The following is a 21,072-nucleotide window of genomic DNA, read 5'->3' on the forward strand; positions in this document are numbered from 1 at the left end:
ATAAAGCAATCCGTTTTTGCAGAAATGCTAAGGGAACACAATCACAAACCAGCTTCTAGAGAAGAAGACATGAAAATAATTAGAATCAACAATAAAACCACCTCCTAACCCTGTAAGAAAACTACCACATACAAAAAACACCACCTGTTGAATGATCAGTTACGCATAACATACAACGCACCATTTGCATTGATAGATAAAATAATAGACTCACATTCCATAATATACTGCCCAAGTACTTGCCACTAACTCGTGCATGAACCCCTCCACAAAAATTTAAACCAAAACTCAAATTAGCTGATCACTGAAACATTCACCCACTCTCCGACAGTTATTACATTCATATTCAACTTTCTACAAGTCGCTCTGCATAAACACTGACACATCTAACAACCCCCCCCCCCACACACACACACGTCATACATGTACTCTCTCTCTCTCTCTCTCTCTCTCTCTCTCTCTCTCTCTCTCTCAGACACAACATGTTAGTTTTTAGCATATACTTCGTTAAGGTGGCAACATGTGAGTAAACAAACTGTTGTAATTAGGTATACGTGCAACACAACCATTAGATTAAACACAACTTTATTCCACAGAAGCGTTAACAACCTGAACACAGTATTTAAGTAACATTCAGCAGGAACCAATTATGTACACAATAGCTCTAGAAATGCACATAGAGCTCTGAGGTTGAGGCTAGCTTAAATACACTGGGCCTGTGGCAGGCTTTGACGATGATTTCTCTCTCTTTCTCTCTCTCACACACACACACAAACACACGCACGTCTGAGGTGCCCTCTGTGGTCGACATAACACTGCTACGTGTGTGGCCTTTTGAAAGTACCTGCACGCGTCACTGCATCCCTCCTCTCTGAGGCGATTCTTGAGACGTCCATATTGTTCACTGAGCTCTGGCTAAGGTGGCGTGCTGCAACGGGAGCGTATGGTCTGTAGTGCTTTGGGAGCAGACACGTACTGCACCCGCCTTCCTGTGTCAAACCATACGGCAAGACTTGCAATTGCAAAGCTGAGGCCATTTCCATGTCGACATCGGGTATTGGCTCTGGTGATGGTACTCGTGGTGCTGATGATACTGGTATTAGAAGTTTTTCAGGAATGGGTGACAGAATCCCTGATGATGATGTCAGAAGCAATAGAGGTTCTGCTGCTTTGGCCACCAAGGACAGATGCCTCACCCACATGGGAGTGGAGAACTGGTAGCAACAGGTGATCTGACGCCAGATGTGGATGGGTTTGGAGGCATTGGTGTGACATCAGCTGTCCATGCGAAGGCGAAGCTGAACATGGTGCCTTGAACAGAGGCATATTGCAGAGACGCCGCTCCGGCAACGGGCGGGGACAGGTGTAACCCATTTAGGGCCCCAGACAGCCACACCTAGCCGAAAGAGGCATGGCAACTGGACGGGTTGATGTCCAGGTGGAGGACGCAAAAGGGGTAGCAGCGTCTTCGGCTGGCGCCTGTGGAGTAGCTCCACCAGGCTCTTCTCGCCGAACGGCGTGAATCCATACGAGGGGAGAAACCAATCTAAGGCAATGTCGGATGAAGAGTTTGCAGCATACTTTTTCATCTGAGTTTTGAAAGATTGCACTGGCCTTCCACGGCAGGATGAGGATGTCTACATCTACATCTACATCCATACTCCGCAAGCCACCTGACGGTGTGTGGCGGAGGCTACCTTGAGTACCTCTATCGGTTCTCCCTTCTATTCCAGTCTCGTATTGTTAGTGGAAAGAAGGATTGTCGGTATGCCTCTGTGTGGGCTCTAATCTCTCTGATTTTATCCTCATGGTCTCTTCGCGAGATATACGTAGGAGGGAGCAATATACTGCTTGACTCTTCGGTGAAGGTATGTTCTCGAAACTTTGACAAAAGCCCGTACCGAGCTACTGAGCGTCTCTCCTGCAGAGTCTTCCACTGGAGTTTATCTATCATCTCCGTAACGCTTTTGCGATTACTAAATGATCCTGTAACGAAGCGTGCTGCTCTCCGTTGGATCTTCTCTATATCTTCTATCAACCCTATCTGGTACGGATCCCACACTGCTGAGCAGTATTCAAGCAGTGGGCGAACAAGCGTACTGTAACCTACTTCGTTTGTTTTCGGATTGCATTTCCTTAGGATTCTTCCAATGAATCTCAGTCTGGCATCTGCTTTACCGACGATCAACATTATATGATCATTCCATTTTAAATCACTCCTAATGCGTACTCCCAGATAATTTATGGTATTAACTGCTTCCAGTTGCTGACCTGCTATTTTGTAGCTAAATGATAAAGGATCTATCTTTCTGTGTATTCGCAGCACATTACACTTGTCTACATTGAGATTCAATTGCCATTCCCTGCACCATGCGTCAATTCGCTGCAGATACTCCTGCATTTCAGTACAATTTTCCATTGTTACAACCTCTCGATACACCACAGCATCGTCTGCAAAAAGCCTCAGTGAACTTCCGATGTCATCCACCAGGTCATTTATGTATATTGTGAATAGCAACGGTCCTATGACACTCCCCTGCGGCACACCTGAAATCACTCTTACTTCGGAAGACTTCTCTCCATTGAGAATGACATGCTGCGTCCTGTTATCTAGGAACTCCTCAATCCAATCACACAATTGGTCTGATAGTCCATATGCTCTTACTTTGTTCATTAAACGACTGTGGGGAACTGTATCGAACGCCTTGCGGAAGTCAAGAAACACGGCATCTACCTGTGAACCCGTGTCTATGGCCCTCTGAGTCACGTGGACGAATAGCGCGAGCTGGGTTTCACATGATCGTCTTTTTCGAAACCCATGCTAATTGCTACAGAGTAGATTTCTAGTCTCCAGAAAAGTCATTATACTCGAACACAATACGTGTTCCAAAATTCTACAACTGATCGACGTTAGAGATATAGGTCTATAGTTCTGCACATCTGTTCGACGTCCCTTCTTGAAAACGGGGATGACCTGTGCCCTTTTCCAATCCTTTGGAACGCTACGCTCTTCTAGAGACCTACGGTACACCGCTGGAAGAAGGGGGGCAAGTTCCTTCGCGTACTCTGTGTAAAATTGAACTGGTATCCCATCAGGTCCAGAGGCCTTTTCTCTTTTGAGCGATTTTAATTGTTTCTCTATCCCTCTGTCGTCTATTTCGATATCTACCATTCTGTCATCTGTGCGACAATCTATAGAAGGAACTACAGTGCAATTTTCCTCTGTGAAACAACTTTGGAAAAAGACATTTAGTATTTCGGCCTTTAGTCTGTCATCCTCTGTTTCAGTACCATTTTGGTCGCAGAGTGTCTGGACATTTTGTTTTGATCCACCTACCGCTTTGACATAAGACCAAAATTTCTTAGGATTTTCCGCCAAGTCAATACATAGAACTTTACTTTCGAATTCATTGAGCGCCTCTCGCATAGCCCTCCTCACACTACATTTCGCTTCGCGTAATTTTTGTTCGTCTGCAAGGCTTTGGCTATGTTTATGTTTGCTGTGAAGTTCCCTTTGCTTCCGCAGCAGTTTTCTAACTCGGTTGTTGTACCACGGTGGCTCTTTTCCATGTGATGGATACCAAAGGAATAAAAAAATGCCGAAACTCTTTCGATGAAAATTGTGGACGATTATCGGACACTAACGTTGTGGACGAATCTTCAAGTGAAAAACTTTTGGACAGGATTGAGATGGTATCAGTTGTGGATGTGGAAACTGTGAACAATGTATGGAATACGAGAATATACATCAACGACCAACAGCCAATGAGCGTTGAGAAAGGGGCCAGCAAAGTCTACATGAATACGGCCCCATGCATGCAACGACGTAGACCAAGGAGACAACAACACCTGGGGAGCTGCTTGATGCATCGCGCACTGTGTACAGGAGGCAACCAAGTGGGTAACATTATGGTCCTATTCGGGTCAAAACGTGTCAACGGGCCAATACTTTGTATGTGATACACCCTTTGATCTGTGTTGTATCCGTAATTGGAGAAACAACAAATAACGATTAGCGTGAGTTTCAAATTCTGTTTATTGCCAACAGTTCCACAATACTAACACAACTTTGTGCTTGATCAAGAGCAGCGACTGAGCTGCAGAGTCCAAGTCCGGTATGGTAAACAGTCGTAGCACAGTGAAGCGTCGTTCCTGGGTGCGACGTCGACGTAGCAAGTAGGTAGCCCGACACGAGACTGCCAGGCGTGGCGGCGTATGCGGCTATACGAGGTGCATTCAAGTTCTAAGGCCTCCGATTTTTTTTCTAATTAACTACTCACCCGAAATCGATGAAACTGGCGTTACTTCTCGACGTAATCGCCCTGCAGACGTACACATTTTTAACAACGCTGACGCCATGATTCCATGGCAGCGGCGAAGGCTTCTTTAGGAGTCTGTTTTGACCACTGGAAAATCGCTGAGGCAATAGCAGCACGGCTGGTGAATGTGCGGCCACAGAGAGTGTCTTTCATTGTTGGAAAAAGCCAAAAGTCACTAGGAGCCAGGTCAGGTGAGTAGGGAGCATGAGGAATCACTTCAAAGATGTTATCTACGAAGAAACTGTTGCGTAACGTTAGCTCGATGTGCGGGTGTGTTGTCTCGGAGAAACAGCACACGCGCAGCCCTTCCCGGACGTTTTTGTTGCAGTGCAGGAAGGAATTTGTTCTTCAAAACATTTCGTAGGATGCACCTGTTACCGTAGTGCCCTTTGGAACGCAATGGGTAAGGATTACGCCCTCGCTGTCCCAGAACATGGATACGATCATTTTTTCAGCACTGGTGGTTACCCGAAATTTTTTTCGTGGCGCTGAATCTGTGTGCTTCCATTGAGCTGACTGGCGCTTTGTTTCTGAATTGAAAAATGGTATCCACGTCTCATCCACTGTCACAACTGACGAAAAGAAAGTCCCATTCATGCTGTCGTTGCGCGTCAACATTGCTCGGCTACATGCCACACGGGCAGCCGTGTGGTCGTCCGTCAGCATTCGTGGCACCCACCTGGATGACACTTTTCGCATTTTCAGGTCGTCATGCAGGATTGTGTGCACAGAACCCACACAAATGCCAACTCTGGAGGCGATCTGTTCAACAGTCATTCGGCGATCCCCCAAAACAATTCTCTCCACTTTCTCGATCGTGTCGTCAGACCGGCTTGTGCGAGCCCAAGGTTGTTTTGGTTTGTTGTCACACAATGTTCTGCCTTCATTAAACTGTCGCACCCACGAACGCACTTTCGTCACATCCATAACTCCATCACCACATGTCTCCTTCAACTGTCAATGAATTTCAGTTGGTTTCACACCACGCAAATTCAGAAAACGAATGATTGCACGCTGTTCAAGTAAGGAAAACGTCGCCATTTTAAGTATTTAAAACAGTTCTCATTCTCGCCGCTGGCGGTAAAATTCCATCTGCCGTATGGTGCTGCCATCTCTGGGACGTATTGACAATGAACGCGGCCTCATTTTAAAACAATGCGCATGTTTCTATCTCTTTCCAGTCCGGAGAAAAAAAAATCGGAGGCCTTAGAACTTGAATGCACCTCGTATAGAGCGAGTGGCGGAGGAATATGCCCGCCGTAACCGAGTCCGCTTGTCGTGTCCTGTTATGATTGGCGGCGTGGCCTCACGTGACTATCTCTCGGGAGGGCGCCGGCCGAGGTTGCCCTGGCAGTGCGGAGGCACTCAGTGTGTGAGGCCCGCGCCTGCGCTGTACAGCTATGCAGAGCTGCGCATTAAGTGGGGCATGCCGGCCGTTGGCAGTATGAGGTAAAGACCGCTGCCACGGAGCTGCAGGCGCCACGGTGTGGGCATTGACTATACCACACTCTGCATGTAATAAACGGAGAACCCCCAACGAAGCACTGAGGGGATCACCACCCAAGTGGTCCCGTGGTCCACGTCTAAAAGCAAGGCACCATCCACAACGGAGAATCAATGTTGAAAGATGTAATAATTATGGAAGGGATCGGACGCATGGGAAGATGGTGAATCCGGCCAACCGTGTTGTACGAATGTTATGACTTTTCGCAAAACGGTATCCAACGCTACAGCTTTCATGATCCTTGTGTTAGTGACAGGAAAACCATCAACTGTCTGCGACATCAATGAGAAAATAGAGCAATTCCTCCTGATCAAATACTGGGTCCCGACCGGCAGTCAGGTGGGACAAAGCATCGGCATTTGCGAGTTGATTTGTAGGGTGGAAATGAATCTCTTAGTCGTAACGCGAAGGGAAAAGAGCCCAACGTTGAATGCAATGTGACGGTTTATCTGATAATGCCGCTGAAGGACTGAATAAGGAAACCAGTGGTTTGTGATCGCTGACAAGGTGGAATTTGGTACCATGTACCATTTCTTCACCGCATATACAATGGCCAAAGCTTCTTTTTCTATCTGAGAGTACCTAGTCCGAGCAGGAGACAGAATTTTTAAGGGATAAGCAATAGACTGCTCAGACCCAACGGGATATCTATGAGCCAGCACTCCCTCCGACCCGTACTGTGAAGCGTCCGTCGCGAGGACAAGTGGTTGATACGTCACTAAGCAGGGCGCAGACTGTAACATGGTCTTAAGGGTGGAAAACGAGGTGTCACAAGCCGGTGAACAGCGAAACCGAGTCCATCTGTGCAGCAATGCACAAAACAGCTGTGCGATTGTCGCTGGCCCAGGCAAAAATTTGTGGTAGTATGTGAATGCCCAGAAAAACCTGAAGTTCTTTAAGTGACGTAGGACGTGGAAGCTACAGAATGGCAGAAACATACTGACACAGGGATCTGTAACACTCGCGAGAAACTTCAAACCCACGGTAAATGATAGAAGGTTGAAGAAATTGACATTTTTCTAAATTACTCTTCAATCCGGCCGCTTGGGGGACAGAAGAAAGGGTACAGAAGTGATGTAAATGTTCCTCAGTGAAGGCCCAGAACTACAATGTCGTCCAAATGGTTTGCACAACCCGGCAGAGACGCTGTAAGTCGTTCCAGAGATCGTTCGATAATATCGGAAGCGCTGGCGACTCCAAAAGGCAACCGGAAGTATCGATACAGTCCAAAAGGGGTGTTGTCAACTAACATACGTTGTGACTGTCTCTAAAGGGAATTTTAAATAGGCATCGGACAAGTCAGTTTTTTGAGAAATATTGATCACCTGATAAATTTGCAGTGTGTTCCTCCGGACACGGTATCGGGTATTTATCCATTGTACAGTGTGAGTTCACAGAAACTTTAAAATCGCCGCAGAGGCGTAACGGGCACTACGGTTTCTTTACTATAGCTAAGAAGATAGACCTTTCACTTGATATAATAGGCCGAACAACGACGGATTCCGTGAAGCGATCTAATTCCTTTTTAATTTGTTCCCTGAGTACCACTGGAACCGGACGGGTCCGGAAAAAGCGAGGCCGAGCAGAAGGTTTCATGGTAGCGCGCGCTTGTGAATTTTTGGCACACCCCAGTACAAGAGAGAACAAAGAGGAAAACTGAGAACATAATGCAACTGTGTATACGCCACATGTTCAGGCACTAAATTAACGTCATCTGAAATGGTAAAACCAAACAACTTAAAAGCATCTAATCTGAAAATTCTACTTATGTGCGTTATCTACAATAAGAAATGAGAGTGACTGGAATGCTGACTTGTAGTTCACTGGAGCAGAGAATTGGGCGAGAATAGGAGTAATCTGCTTTTTGTAGTTTACTAACTTTGGTGACACAGGGAGAAGCGAAGGTGAGCTCAAGTCCATATAAGTTTGAGAGTTTAACAAGGTTACCGCAGCTCCTGTATCCACCTGCATGTGCAGAACTTTATAAAAAACCATAACATAAAGGAAAAGCGTGTTTGGTGCAACAGAAATAGTCGATACAACGTCCATATCCGCATCAGGATCGTTGTGCTGAATTTTTGCATTACAAGCAGAAGTAAAGTGATCTTTTCTGTTGCAATTACGAAAGGTAGCTCAGCGTCTTGGGCAGTATGGGCGCTCGCGATTAATGAAATAGTAAGGTCAGGACGGGAGCGTGTAACGCATTCGTTGTTGTTTACCGGCCTGTTTGCTTTATTGGTGCAGGTGCTGCTGGGCGCGAGTCCGGCCGCCTTAGCGCTGTGGTCGTGTGCGGACCACCACAACCGTGCCTTCCCCTCGTGAACTGTCTGAAGCTTGGTGCGGAGGAGAGGGTTGGACTGCTGATATCTCACACCATGACTCAATTTGGTTACCCGCTGTTCGCGACATCTCGAACGACTGAGCCGTAGCGGAAACCTCGGTGAGGGATGGGTTTTCACACTGGTCGGCACGCTCTCGCATCTCACGATCCGGAGTTAAACGAATCATAGCACAGGTTACCATGAGAAAAAGATTGAATAATCAACGAAAGGATAACGTTCTACGAGTCGGGACGTGGAATGTCAGAAGCTTGAACGTGGTAGGGAAACTAAAAAATCTGAAAAGGGAAATGCAAAGGCTCAATCTACACTCCTGGAAATTGAAATAAGAACACTGTGAATTCATTGTCCCAGGAAGGGGAAACTTTATTGACACATTCCTGGGGTCAGATACATCACATGATCACACTGACAGAACCACAGGCACATAGACACAGGCAACAGAGCATGCACAATGTCGGCACTAGTACAGTGTATATCCACCTTTCGCAGCAATGCAGGCTGCTATTCTCCCATGGAGACGATCGTAGAGATGCTGGATGTAGTCCTGTGGAACGGCTTGCCATGCCATTTCCACCTGGCGCCTCAGTTGGACCAGCGTTCGTGCTGGACGTGCAGACCGCGTGAGACGACGCTTCATCCAGTCCCAAACATGCTCAATGGGGGACAGATCCGGAGATCTTGCTGGCCAGGGTAGTTGACTTACACCTTCTAGAGCACGTTGGGTGGCACGGGATACATGCGGACGTGCATTGTCCTGTTGGAACAGCAAGTTCCCTTGCCGGTCTAGGAATGGTAGAACGATGGGTTCGATGACGGTTTGGATGTACCGTGCACTATTCAGTGTCCCCTCGACGATCACCAGTGGTTACAGCCATTGTAGGAGATCGCTCCCCACAACATGATGCCGGGTGTTGGCCCTGTGTGCCTCGGTCGTATGCAGTCCTGATTGTGGCGCTCACCTGCACGGCGCCAAACACGCATACGACCATCATTGGCACCAAGGCAGAAGCGACTCTCATCGCTGAAGACGACACGTCTCCATTAGTCTCTCCATTCACGCCTGTCGTGACACCACTGGAGGCGGGCTGCACGATGTTGGGGCGTGAGCGGAAGACGGCCTAACGGTGTGCGGGACCGTAGCCCAGCTTCATGGAGACGGTTGCGAATGGTCCTCGCCGATACCCCAGGAGCAACAGTGTCCCTAATTTGCTGGGAAGTGGCGGTGCGGTCCCCTACGGCACTGCGTAGGATCCTACGGTCTTGGCGTGCATCCGTGCGTCGCTGCGGTCCGGTCCCAGGTCGACGGGCACGTGCACCTTCCGCCGACCACTGGCGACAACATCGATGTACTGTGGAGACCTCACGCCCCACGTGTTGAGCAATTCGGCGGTACGTCCACCCGGCCTCCCGCATGCCCACTATACGCCCTCGCTCAAAGTCCGTCAACTGCACATACGGTTCACGTCCACGCTGTCGCGGCATGCTACCAGTGTTAAAGACTGCGATGGAGCTCCGTATGCCACGGCAAACTGGCTGACACTGACGGCGGCGGTGCACAAATGCTGCGCAGCTAGCGCCATTCGACGGCCAACACCGCGGTTCCTGGTGTGTCCGCTGTGCCGTGCGTGTGATCATTGCTTGTACAGCCCTCTCGCAGTGTCCGGAGCAAGTATGGTGGGTCTGACACACCGGTGTCAATGTGTTCTTTTTTCCATTTCCAGTAGTGTAGATATAGTAGGGACAGTGAAGTGAAGTGGAAGGAATACAAGGATTTCTGAATAATGAAAGCAAGGCTAAAGAAAAATCAAGACACTTTCATAGGATTTGTCGACCTGGAAAAAGCGTTCGACAATATAAAATTGTGCAAGCTGTTCGAGATTATGAAAAAAGTAGGCGTAAGCTATAGGGAGAGACGGGTCATATACAATATGTACAACAACCAAGAGGGATTAATAAGAGTGGACGATCAAGAACGAAGTGCTCGTATTAAGAAGGGTGTAAGACAAGGCTGCAGCACTCTTCAATCTGTACATCGAGGAAGCAATGATGGAAATAAAAGAAAGGTTCAGGAGTGGAATTAAAATACAAGGTGAAAGGATATCAGTGATACGATTCGCTGATGACATTGCTATCCTGAGTGAAAGTGAAGAAGAATTAAATGATCTGCTGAACGGAATGAACAGTCTAATGAGTACACAGTATGGTTTGAGAGTAAATCGGAGAAAGACGAAGGTAATGAGAAGTAGTAGAAATGAGAACAGCGAGAAACTATGTGAAAGTATTGAGTGAATATGCTAATTGTTATTTTTTCCAATCAGAAAACATGTAGTTTCTTGTAACTGATATCGAACAGACAGCGTCAAGAGGACATTTTGACTGTTATGTATAAAGTATCTAACCACAATGGTCATCTATTGTAATTTAATATGAAAAGGTACGTAGCATTAAAAAACGTCTGTTAAAGATAAGTGTGCTTATTTTAGCAAATTAACCTTGATGATTCCATCTCCTTATTTACCTGTATGATTATTTTCGTGTTACTTCATCACCAGAAATTACGATCACGCTGATGGGCCGAACGCAGCATGAGGCAGAAGGAACATTATCGTTTTCCTATTATTTCTGAACCAACTCCTTTTTTCTTTAATTGTGTAGTGTTGCATTTCTTTTAAAGTCTATAAATCTTCTGGTCCCTTAGTGTTGATCCGGGTATGACTACATCGCGACTATAAAAATGCACAGAAATGATAATGTTTCTTCCGAACGATCTCAAATCTGCTGCTCTTATTCAGGTATTTAATGCTCAACGTATGTTATTATAATAGTGTAATCAATCCCTGATTCTGTTGCCAAGTGGCCCACCAAAATATTCACATTTTCGACATTTTTCAAAAAAAAAAAAATAAAATAACAATTCTTTTTCTTTTCGCCCCCCAAGAGCAACGCTACAAGACCGAACTTCCGCAATTTTGTAGCAAATAATGAACTACGATAACAACGATAGTGGAGTAGGGGCACAGACAGAACTAACAGAGCAATACGGCAGTGTGTGTGTGTGTGTGTGTGTGTGTGTGTGTGTGTGTGTGCAAACTCTCATCCTAATACTCTTCTCGATATAGCGCCCTTACCAACGTCTGAGGAACGGCTGGAGTGCATGCTTAGTCCAAAGCGTGTTTTGCTGTCCTACTGAAGTGCAGAAAAAATTGTACAGTACCATAGCGCACGAAACAAATTTCCACAGCGCACTGGATACCGGGAGGTGAATGCAGATGGTACCACATACCACACTAGATAATTTTATACCGGAATCAACATTCTGCAGGTAATTGAATAGAACTCAGAAAAATACATGATGAGACGAAGCTATCTTGTAACTTTATTTATTCACAACTGGTTTCGGTCAAGACCAGTTTTACGGTTCTGCACATGTGAACAAAATAGAAGAAAAATCTATGAACATCGAAACAGAATACAAGATCCAAAGAAAAACACAGTAAAATACTTCTGATATATACGAAAAAGATTTCTGACAGTGGCAACATCACATGACATACAAGTCTTCAAATACGAAGGTTACCATGGTCAATTCAAATTGAGAGAAACATTTAACAAAGGTATTAGGTATCAAAGAAATGACTTGGTCAACAGAAAGTGAAATACTGGCAGTCCGACGTACAAGTACAATCCAAGAGAACACAAAACTAAGCCAATGATAACACAGCCAAAGATAATACAAGTGCAGAATAAGATGGAATATTTTTACCTTTTTGGACATCTTGTTCACACAGTTATAAAAAAGGCTACAAGCTTACTTTTGTATACGATCATTCATCGTGTTATGTTGGAGATACATAATTGAATTACTTTTCTGTGTATGTGTCTTTCTACTTTCTCATTATTCCAGCGTTATATTATACACAGTATAGATTTTGTCATGAATTGTCGTGTAAAATTTATTATTTTACAGTTATGATAATTCCCTCACTCTTATGTCCTTTATACTTACTTGTTATTCTCACTTCAACAAGCTATTTTCTATAAGTATGCATGAATGTATAATTGGATGCTAGTGGCACATACTAGGTTTGCATTATACTACATTTGCACTTACGGAATATATGTTGACACACCTGTACAGAAAGCTATAAATTATCTTGGTACATGTCACTTTATGTGAAGGTACTAAATGGTGTATTACGTTCCTCTCGTTGATGTGTCTTGTAGCCTTTTCATTATGGTTTGTATTTCATTGTACACTGTATAAATTTTGTTTAGATTTTGAAACAATCATAGTATGATGTTATATGATCCCTGTTCCTTTTGTCAGATTGGCTTCTAGGTTTAGTTGTACACATTGACAGGGTATACTGAACGTAGGTTGCTATTGATATTTTTAATGATGTTTTCAGTTTAGTCTGACCTTTGTGTGAAGGTATACAAGGATATATTACTCTATATATAGTTTTTTTAACCCTTCATATTTTTCACTCTGTATAACTGTTGGTTTTACATTTTGAGGGGTGTTGTACAATATATTATCCTTTAAATTTATTTTTGGCCCACACTATGTTGGTTTAATTATTCAATAATGGTGTTAGTGTTGACCATAGTGCATACGTGATCATTCATATTCACTCACTGTACTATGTCTAGTAGTAGATCCCTGTCTACAACTCCCTCCACCCTTGTGCCAATCTGATTATTAATTCGTGGATATATGATGACATTATGTATATCTATTTTTGTTTCTGCTATCTTGCACAAGTGAATCGGTTCCGGTGTATACTTTAGGATGTGTACTTGGCTATAACATATTGCACTCTGAACAGGTGCAAAGCAGGTCTGATATACTGCCCTTATTCATATTCTTGATAGGTAGTGACTTCTTGTACTTCATTACACGAATGTATGAGAACTGATGCGTATATTTGCAATGCATTCGTATATATAAATGGCTTGAGGGCTTGAGACGGAATTTTGAATCTGCCCATTATTCTCCTGACGCATGTACAATATAATTTAGTTTCAAGTAGATGCTATTATTATGTCACTTGGCTGCAGCTGGGTTTTGGATGCCGTTTGATTGTGTTTGTGCACAGTTCATTTTTGGATTGTGTCTTTACTGTACGTATAAGTAAAGAATTCGTTGTCTTGTTCATTATTTTAATAACAAGTTAAGGAAAAAATTGTATCTTAAGTTTAGGTGCGTGCACAGTCTTTGCATTATGTTGGTACGGCTTATATAGGTAGGAGTATATGCGTATAAGTAAAATGTATATAATAATTTAGAATTCGATTTAATAATGATATAAAATCCGTGTTTCACTGCTTATACATTTTAAGCTACGACAGTTTTTAAAGATTGAATAAGAAGTAAATTGTTTTTGTCCGGTTGATTATTGTGTATTTGCAAGTAATTTTCGGCTTATTGGACCATCTTCAGGAAACAATTAACTACCGTCTGCAGGAAACACTAGTTCTTAGATAGCCAAACGTTATAAGCAAAGAAACAATGCACTTGCACAGAGCGTTGTCCACCAAAGTTGTTCTTAACGTTGTAAGTCACACTTCACGCAGTGGACAATATTAAACGCAATAAATGATTAAACTTCACAGTATTAATAGCATTACAGATTATATCGTTATAACGTTACACTTAATGAGACATTCTAGTAGGTATAAATGTCCCATCTTACTTTGCACTTGTGTTGTCTTTGGCTGTATGACCATTGGCTGTTGGATGTTGGACTGACAGAATTGCGTTTTCTTTTGTGCCATTATCAGCGACTGATTTTAGTACGAGATGTAAGATTAGTTTTCTTCAGTCTTTAGTTGAGAGAACATTATTTAGTTTGTGTTCATGGAACTGCAGTCTACACAGGACAATAGGCTAAATATGCATTCTACAGTTGCTGTAACGAGCGTTACCAAAGTTAAGTACTGTAATATGTTTTAGTATTCACTTTTCTGTGTTACTGTCATTGTGTGTGTGGTGTCTTAGAATCCACGCTTCCGTCCTACCAGTCTTTTTCAGCGGCAGCGAGTTTTTTTTTGGATCAAAGTGGACGCCCACAGATCACAATACAGGTAGTCACTTTTACTAGAGTTTTTCAAACCTATAGGACAAGGTTTCGAAAAACAGGGCGCCTTTTCTAAGAAAAGGTTTCCATTTGAGTTAGCAAGTGATTTCAGTTACATTTTCGAAGCGATTATGCTGACGTGTTACTACCGTAACAGCACGTCTTTGCATTCTTTAAACGGCAGATATAATGTGGACTACGGACATCGGTACAGTACTGTAGAATAGTTCGCACTAGAGGTCTGTGTGTGGTTCCGTGTGTAAATGAAATGCGCTTTCTCTGAAACCTTCCAACAAATTTAGATCTATCCGCTTTTCATGCTGCTGATTTTCCTTGCTCATTCCATCTGCCGGTCGGTGTGGCCGAGCGGCTCTAGGCGCTTCAGTCTGGAACCGCGCGACCGCTATGCTCGCAGGTTCGAATCCTGCCTCGGGCATGGATGTGTGTGATGTCCTTAGGTTAGTTAGGTTTAAATAGTTCTCTGTTCTAGCGGACTGATTACCTCAGATGAAGCGCCTAGAACTGGTCGGTCACACCGGCCGGCAAAGAGGTCATTTACTTAAAGTTTCATCTGAAATAGTGGCAGGTCTGGAGTTAATTTAGTAGTTGCTCATTAGTCAGTATTGAAAATGCATTGTGTTAAAAGGTAGCACAAGTTGAAATGCATGCCACAGCTACGAAAATCGAGTGGTTTCCTAGATGAATACGAAGCCAAACATCAACAGATAGAGCCCTAAGCGTAAACACGGCAGAATTCACCAGAGTGATATGTAGGTGTATGATTTAGGAAACTACCGATACCACAGGTCTTCTTTGACCTGTAATACCGTCAAAATTGGGATGAAAAATCATTCATCAAAATTTAATGCCCCTAAAATGCGCGCCATGACAATAATTATTGTTATGGCATCACGTTCCTTAGCATTGCCTACTGACAATTAAAACTGGCTCCTTCCAACCTGTACTACAACATGGTCTATGCTAGAGATTAATTTGTCGTCGTAGCCTATATACTAAAAATTAATACAGATCTAAAATATACATTAATGGCCATTAAAATTCCTAGACCACGAAGATGACGTGCTACGGACGCGAAATTCAACCGACAGGAAGAAGATGCTGTGATATGCGAATGATTAGCTTTTCAGTGCATTCATACAAGGTTGGCGCCGGTGGCGACATCTACAACGTGCCGACATGAGGTAAGGTTCAAACCGATTTCTCATTCACAAACAGCAGTTGACCGGCGTTGCCTGGTGAAACGTTGTTGTGATGCATCGTGTAAGGAGGAGAAATGCGTGCCATCACGTTTCCGACTTTGATAAAGGTCGGATTGTAGCCCATCGCGATTGCGGTTTATCGTATCGCGACATTTCTGCTCACGTTGGTCGAGATCCAATGACTGTTAGCAGAATATGGAATCAGTGGGTTCAGGAGGGTAATACAGAACGCCATGCTGGATCCCAACGGCCTCGTATCACTAGCAAACCAGATGACGGGCATCTAATACGCATGGCTGTAACGGATCGTGAAGCCACGTGTCGATTCCTGAGTCAACAGATGGGGACGTTTGCAAGACAACAACCATCTGCACGAACAGTTCGACGACGTCTGCAGCATCATGGACTATCAGCTCGGAGACAATGGCTGCGGTTACCCTTGACGCTGCACCACAGACAGGAGCACGTGCGATGGTGTACTCAACGACGAACTTGGGCGCACGAATGGCAAAACGTCATTTTTTCGGATAAATCCAGGTTCTGTTTACAGCATCGTGATGATCGCATCCGTGTTTGGCGACATGGCGGTGAACGCACATTGGAAGATTGTATTCGTCATCGCCATACTGGCGTATCACCCGGCGTGATGGTATGGGGTACCATTGGTTACACGTCTCGGTCACCTCTTGTTCGCATTGACGGCACTTTGAACAGTGGACGCCGCCCGGTGTGGCCGTGCGGTTCTAGGCGCTTCAGTCTGGAACCGAACGACCGCTACGGTCGTAGGTTCGAATCCTGCCTCGGGCATGGATTTATGTGCTGTCCTTAGGTTAGTTAGGTGTAAGTAGTTCTAAGTTCTAGGGGAATGATGACCTCAGATGTTAAGTCCCATAGTGCTCAGAGCCATTTGATCCATTTTTGAACAGTGGACTTCACGTTTGTGATGTGTTACGACCCGTGGCTCTATCCTTCAATCGACCCCTGCGAAACCCTACATTTCAGCAGGATAATGCACGACCGCATGTTGCAGGTCCTGTACGGGCCTTTCTGGATACAGTAAATGTTCGACTGCTGCCCAGGCCAGCACTTTCTCCAAATCTCTCAACAATTGAAAACGTCTGGTCAATGGTGGCCGAACAACTGGCTCGTCTCAATACGCCAGTCACTACTCTTGATGAACTGTGGTATCGTGTTGAAGCTGCATGGGCAGCTGTACCTGTACACGCCATCCAAGCCATGCCCAGGCGTATCAAGGCCGTTATTACGGCCAGAGGTGGTTGTTCTGGGTACTGATTTATCAGGATCTATGCACCCAAATTGCGTGAAAATTTTATCACATGTCAGTTCTAGTATAATGTATTTGTCCAATGAATACCCGTTTATCATCTGCATTTCTTCTTGGTGTAGCAATTTTAATTGCCAGTAGTGTAATTTTTTGATATTCTGTGCAGTCTTTCTTTGTGCGCGAAAGGTATGAGTCGCCACATCTTAATTACGGTACTGGTCAAAGCCGATGACCTGCATGGGCAGGTTCAACCAACTGCAAGTTGGACAGTTGGTCGGTTATTGGTCCATACTTTTTCCCACTCAGCCTCCTGGGCTCAACCGTTTTCCTGAGTCAGCAGAAGACAGCCTGCAGGAGAGTGTGGGACTCAGAGTGACGTAATGCCAGTGCTTAGGCCAGTATTACACTATCAAATTTCTATGTTAAAGATTTGATCAAAGATGTGATCAAATATTCCATCAAATATATTTGACAAAGATCTTTGACGTAGCGCTAGAAGGGGTATTACACTGTCATCATATGTTTCGATAAAGTTCAAGATGGCTGACAACAACAACTTGTTATTCACCGCAGCAGTTGCATGTACCACAATTGCACTGTGTGCATATGCGGAAGAGAAGTGGGGGAAAAAAAGTAATCATACCTGGATGAAGCCGTGGGTTTTACGACGACACGATAAAAGCATTCAACAAAGCTTGTTACGTGAGCTTATAGTGGAGGACATCAAGTCGTTCATCAATTACTTAAGAATGGATGAGCATACATTTCTTTATGTGCTCAATGAAGTGTATCCTCATATCACAAAGCACAATATTCACTTAAGAACTGCTACATTTGCAGAAGACAGGCTCACTGTAACACTCCAATTCCTTGCTACAGGAGAGGGTTAGGTCAGGTTATGTTAGGTCAGGTCAGGTCTCCAATCTTCTTAATCTATTTTTGTATTCAGCGTGCCTCACGTTGTAAAGCGCCTCATCAGCTTCATACATCTCTATTAATTTTGTGGTTGTCGGCACACTCCAATTGTATTTACCGGCAACGTTTATTAAAACACTACAGACGACAGAATGCTGCAGCGATGCTAGCGCTCCATGTGGCAGCATGTAACATTGCAGTGAACAGAAGACAAGCGACTTCTTTGATCAAATCGTCAGCGAGGGCCTAGATTTGATCAAATATTGGACGACATTTGACAAAGTTCCCTATTACACCATCAAATGTCTTTGACAAAGATATTGGACAAAGAAATTTGATAGTGTGATACCGGCCTTACCTGCCGGAGAGCGCCGACGTGGCGGAGAAGGGGAACCCGGCGAGCAGCACGCGCGCCAGCTGCGTCAGGGAGAGGCTGAGCAGCAGCAGGTGCGGCCGCGTGGGCAGCGCACGCCCCAGCAGCAGCGCGCTCGACAGCCAGCCGGACGCCGCCGTGCCCAGCGCGCCTGAACACACCACGTACACACACTCACAAACACTCACTATAGTGATCATTACCCATTTATTTGACGTATGATAAACGAAGACCTCCGAGTTGCAAACTACAATATACAGGGTGCGTAAAAAAAAAATGTATACTCATTTTGAACTGTCATAGACAATTTATTTCCCGTTCTGCAAGGTTAAATATCTGTGAGAAAGTAATGTTATGTTTCTTCAGCAGGTGGCAGCAGTGGCAAGGAAGTAACTGCAACATGGCGGACGTGCGTTTGAGCTTCGAAGCGCGTAAGCAGATAATTAAGTGGTACGACCGAGCGGGGTGGCGCAGTGGTTAGACACTGGACTCGCATTCGGGAGGACGACGGTTCAATCCCGCGTCCGGCCATCCTGATTTAGGTTTTCCGTGATTTCCCTAAATCACTCCAGGCAAATGCCGGGATGGTTCCTCTGAAAGGGCACGGCCGACTTCCTTCCCAATCCTTCCCTAATCCGATGAGACCGATGACCACGCTGTCTGGTCTCCTTCCCCAAACCAACCAACCAACCAATTAAGTGGTACTGGAAGTTTGAGAATGTAGCTGCGGTTCGAAGACAGTGGAGAAGTGAGTATGGTACAGAACCATCTTCAAGGTTAACAGTTACACGTCTACGAGACAAATTCGAAATTCGTGGAACAGTGTGTGATGTGCATAAAGGTCGATGAGGGCGACCTCGTACAGCTACAAGTGATGATTCCACAACTGTGGTCTTTGTTACAGCGTTTGCCTCAAAAATCTTCAATACAAAGCGGCACGTGAGAGTAATGTAACTGCTAGTAATGTGCTACGCATTCTGAAGAAAGGCAAGTTTTGTGTGTACATTCCAAGGCTGATGCAACAGCTAAGTGACGACGATCCAGATCTAAGGTTAGAATTTTGTGAATGGGTTCAGGAGATGGTGAGACGTGAACCGGGATTTATGGGTAGCATAATTTGGTCGGATGAAGCCCAATTCAAACTCAATGGAACTGTCAATAAGCACAATTGTGTGTACTGGGCTGAATATAATCCTCACATTACAGTTGAAAAGGCTGTGAATCTGCCTGGTGTAAATGTGTGGTGTGGTTTGTCTGCAAGGGGACTCATTGGTCCTTTCCGCTTTGAAGGTACTGTTACTGGAGAAACATACCTAACAATGCTTGCTGACTCCATATTCCCTGCCATTCGTGCATTATACGGTAATGATGAGTTTTATTTCCAACAAGATGGCGCCCCGCCGCACTATCATAGGGATGTATGAGCATATGTGGATCACAATGTGCCAGGCCAGTGGATAGGACGCAGGGGACCAATCGAGTTTTCTGCACGCTCTCCAGACCTCACGCCGCTGGATTTCTTCTTATGGCGCACAGTTTCTTATGGGGCACAGTACAAGATGAGGTGTACAAACGTAAACCACGTAACCTGGACACACTTTGGAATGAGATTCAGGCGGTATGCGCAGAAATCTCATTGGACACTTTGGTACGATGTACGGAATCAGTGGTGACTCGTACTCAGAAATGTATTGATGCTAAAGGCCACCAGTTTGAACATTAATCACATAAGCAAAGTACATTCATTTTTCCAATTGGACTCTAAGCTTTCCATTTCCAGAAATTTAACATTGTAGGACGGGAAATAAAATTTCTATGACGCTTCAAAGTGTGTATACATTTTTTTACGAACCCTGGAGATATATATATATATATAAATCACGAAAATACCTTTGTTACAGAGTTATAAATTCACATATCTACGAGGGTTGACTAAAAAGTAATGCCTCCACCTTCGTAATTCTTCAACAGTTGGCAGCATTGGTACGTGGCTGGTACTGGCTTGTTCCGTAGCCTCTGCTCTATAGCTCCAGTTGGCAGGAAGCCTTAAGCCGTCGGTACACGGACTGTGCATCCGAACGTTTAGCGTTGAGCGTGCCGAGTTTCTGACGTCATAGCGTGGAATATGACGTTCGGGAGTCTTTCCGAACGTGCTGAGCTATATCTAGCATGTCAGATATTCTGAGCGTGCGTCTGAGCGTTGACCAATCGGGTGGCACATTGTCACCTACGTCACACGCACGCCAACTCCCTTCAGCACGGAGTTGTGAGGCGCCATATTGGCATTCATTTCAAGCCTATACGTGTATATTCCGTTTCTGAGCACCAGAAAATTGGGAATCACTCGAAAACACCTTGTTGACTGTGTGATTCGTTGCAGTAAAATAATGAGAAATATCATATTCGTGGCAAAAGAATTATTGCATCTTGCGTATTATAATACTATGCCATTTGAAGGCAACGAGACACTGAAGATCCACCAAAAACGCATTGTTCTTGGTACAAATTGTTATAATTAAATTTCAAATAGTAACACAGCTACGATTAAAATCTTTTAGCAAGTGGGAACAGGCTAACATGGGCTCCAGTTTCTGTGTTGTCGGTTCAGCGCCGCCAGCACGGCAGTTCAGCGTGTTCGGTCAGAGGGCTGGTTGGCCTCTGTAGTAAAAAACTGAGTGGAAGGATCAACAAAGGAACTTTAACAAATGTCATGTGATGCCCGCAACGACCAAACAAAACGGTAGTGTCACTGATATCTAAACTAACTGAGCAAGATGTCGGTAGTTCGCGCCTCCCCCTACTGAACAATTTTTTCCCTAACATTCGCGTTTTTAATGGGTTCTGATACTTTATTAATAGTTTAATGTAAGTATATACTGCATTATTTGATGCTATTTAAATATAAGTTCACCTTTTTTGGAGGAGTGACTTTATTCGCTTGGCTTAATCTACAGGACAGCATGCGTTACGTGTATAAAGATATTTTGCTCCTTTTTCATTTACGTTTTGTAACTCACATGTTGCAAAGATTGTA

The 21,072-nt window shown here is 44.6% G+C and overlaps 1 protein-coding gene across 1 annotated transcript in view; it reads right to left on the bottom strand.

Moving 5' to 3' along the window:
- LOC126190912 (visual pigment-like receptor peropsin) overlaps window positions 1-21,072 on the bottom strand; it is a 173,063-nt gene that overhangs the window by 132,452 nt on the left and 19,539 nt on the right. The window contains exon 2 of the mRNA XM_049931542.1: window positions 18,024-18,189. Within this exon, the coding sequence (XP_049787499.1) occupies window positions 18,024-18,189 (166 nt within the window). The remainder of the gene's footprint in view (window positions 1-18,023; window positions 18,190-21,072) is intronic.

The sequence above is a fragment of the Schistocerca cancellata genome, chromosome 6 (assembly GCF_023864275.1).
Source record: "Schistocerca cancellata isolate TAMUIC-IGC-003103 chromosome 6, iqSchCanc2.1, whole genome shotgun sequence".
Classification (NCBI taxonomy): Eukaryota; Metazoa; Arthropoda; class Insecta; order Orthoptera; family Acrididae; genus Schistocerca; species Schistocerca cancellata.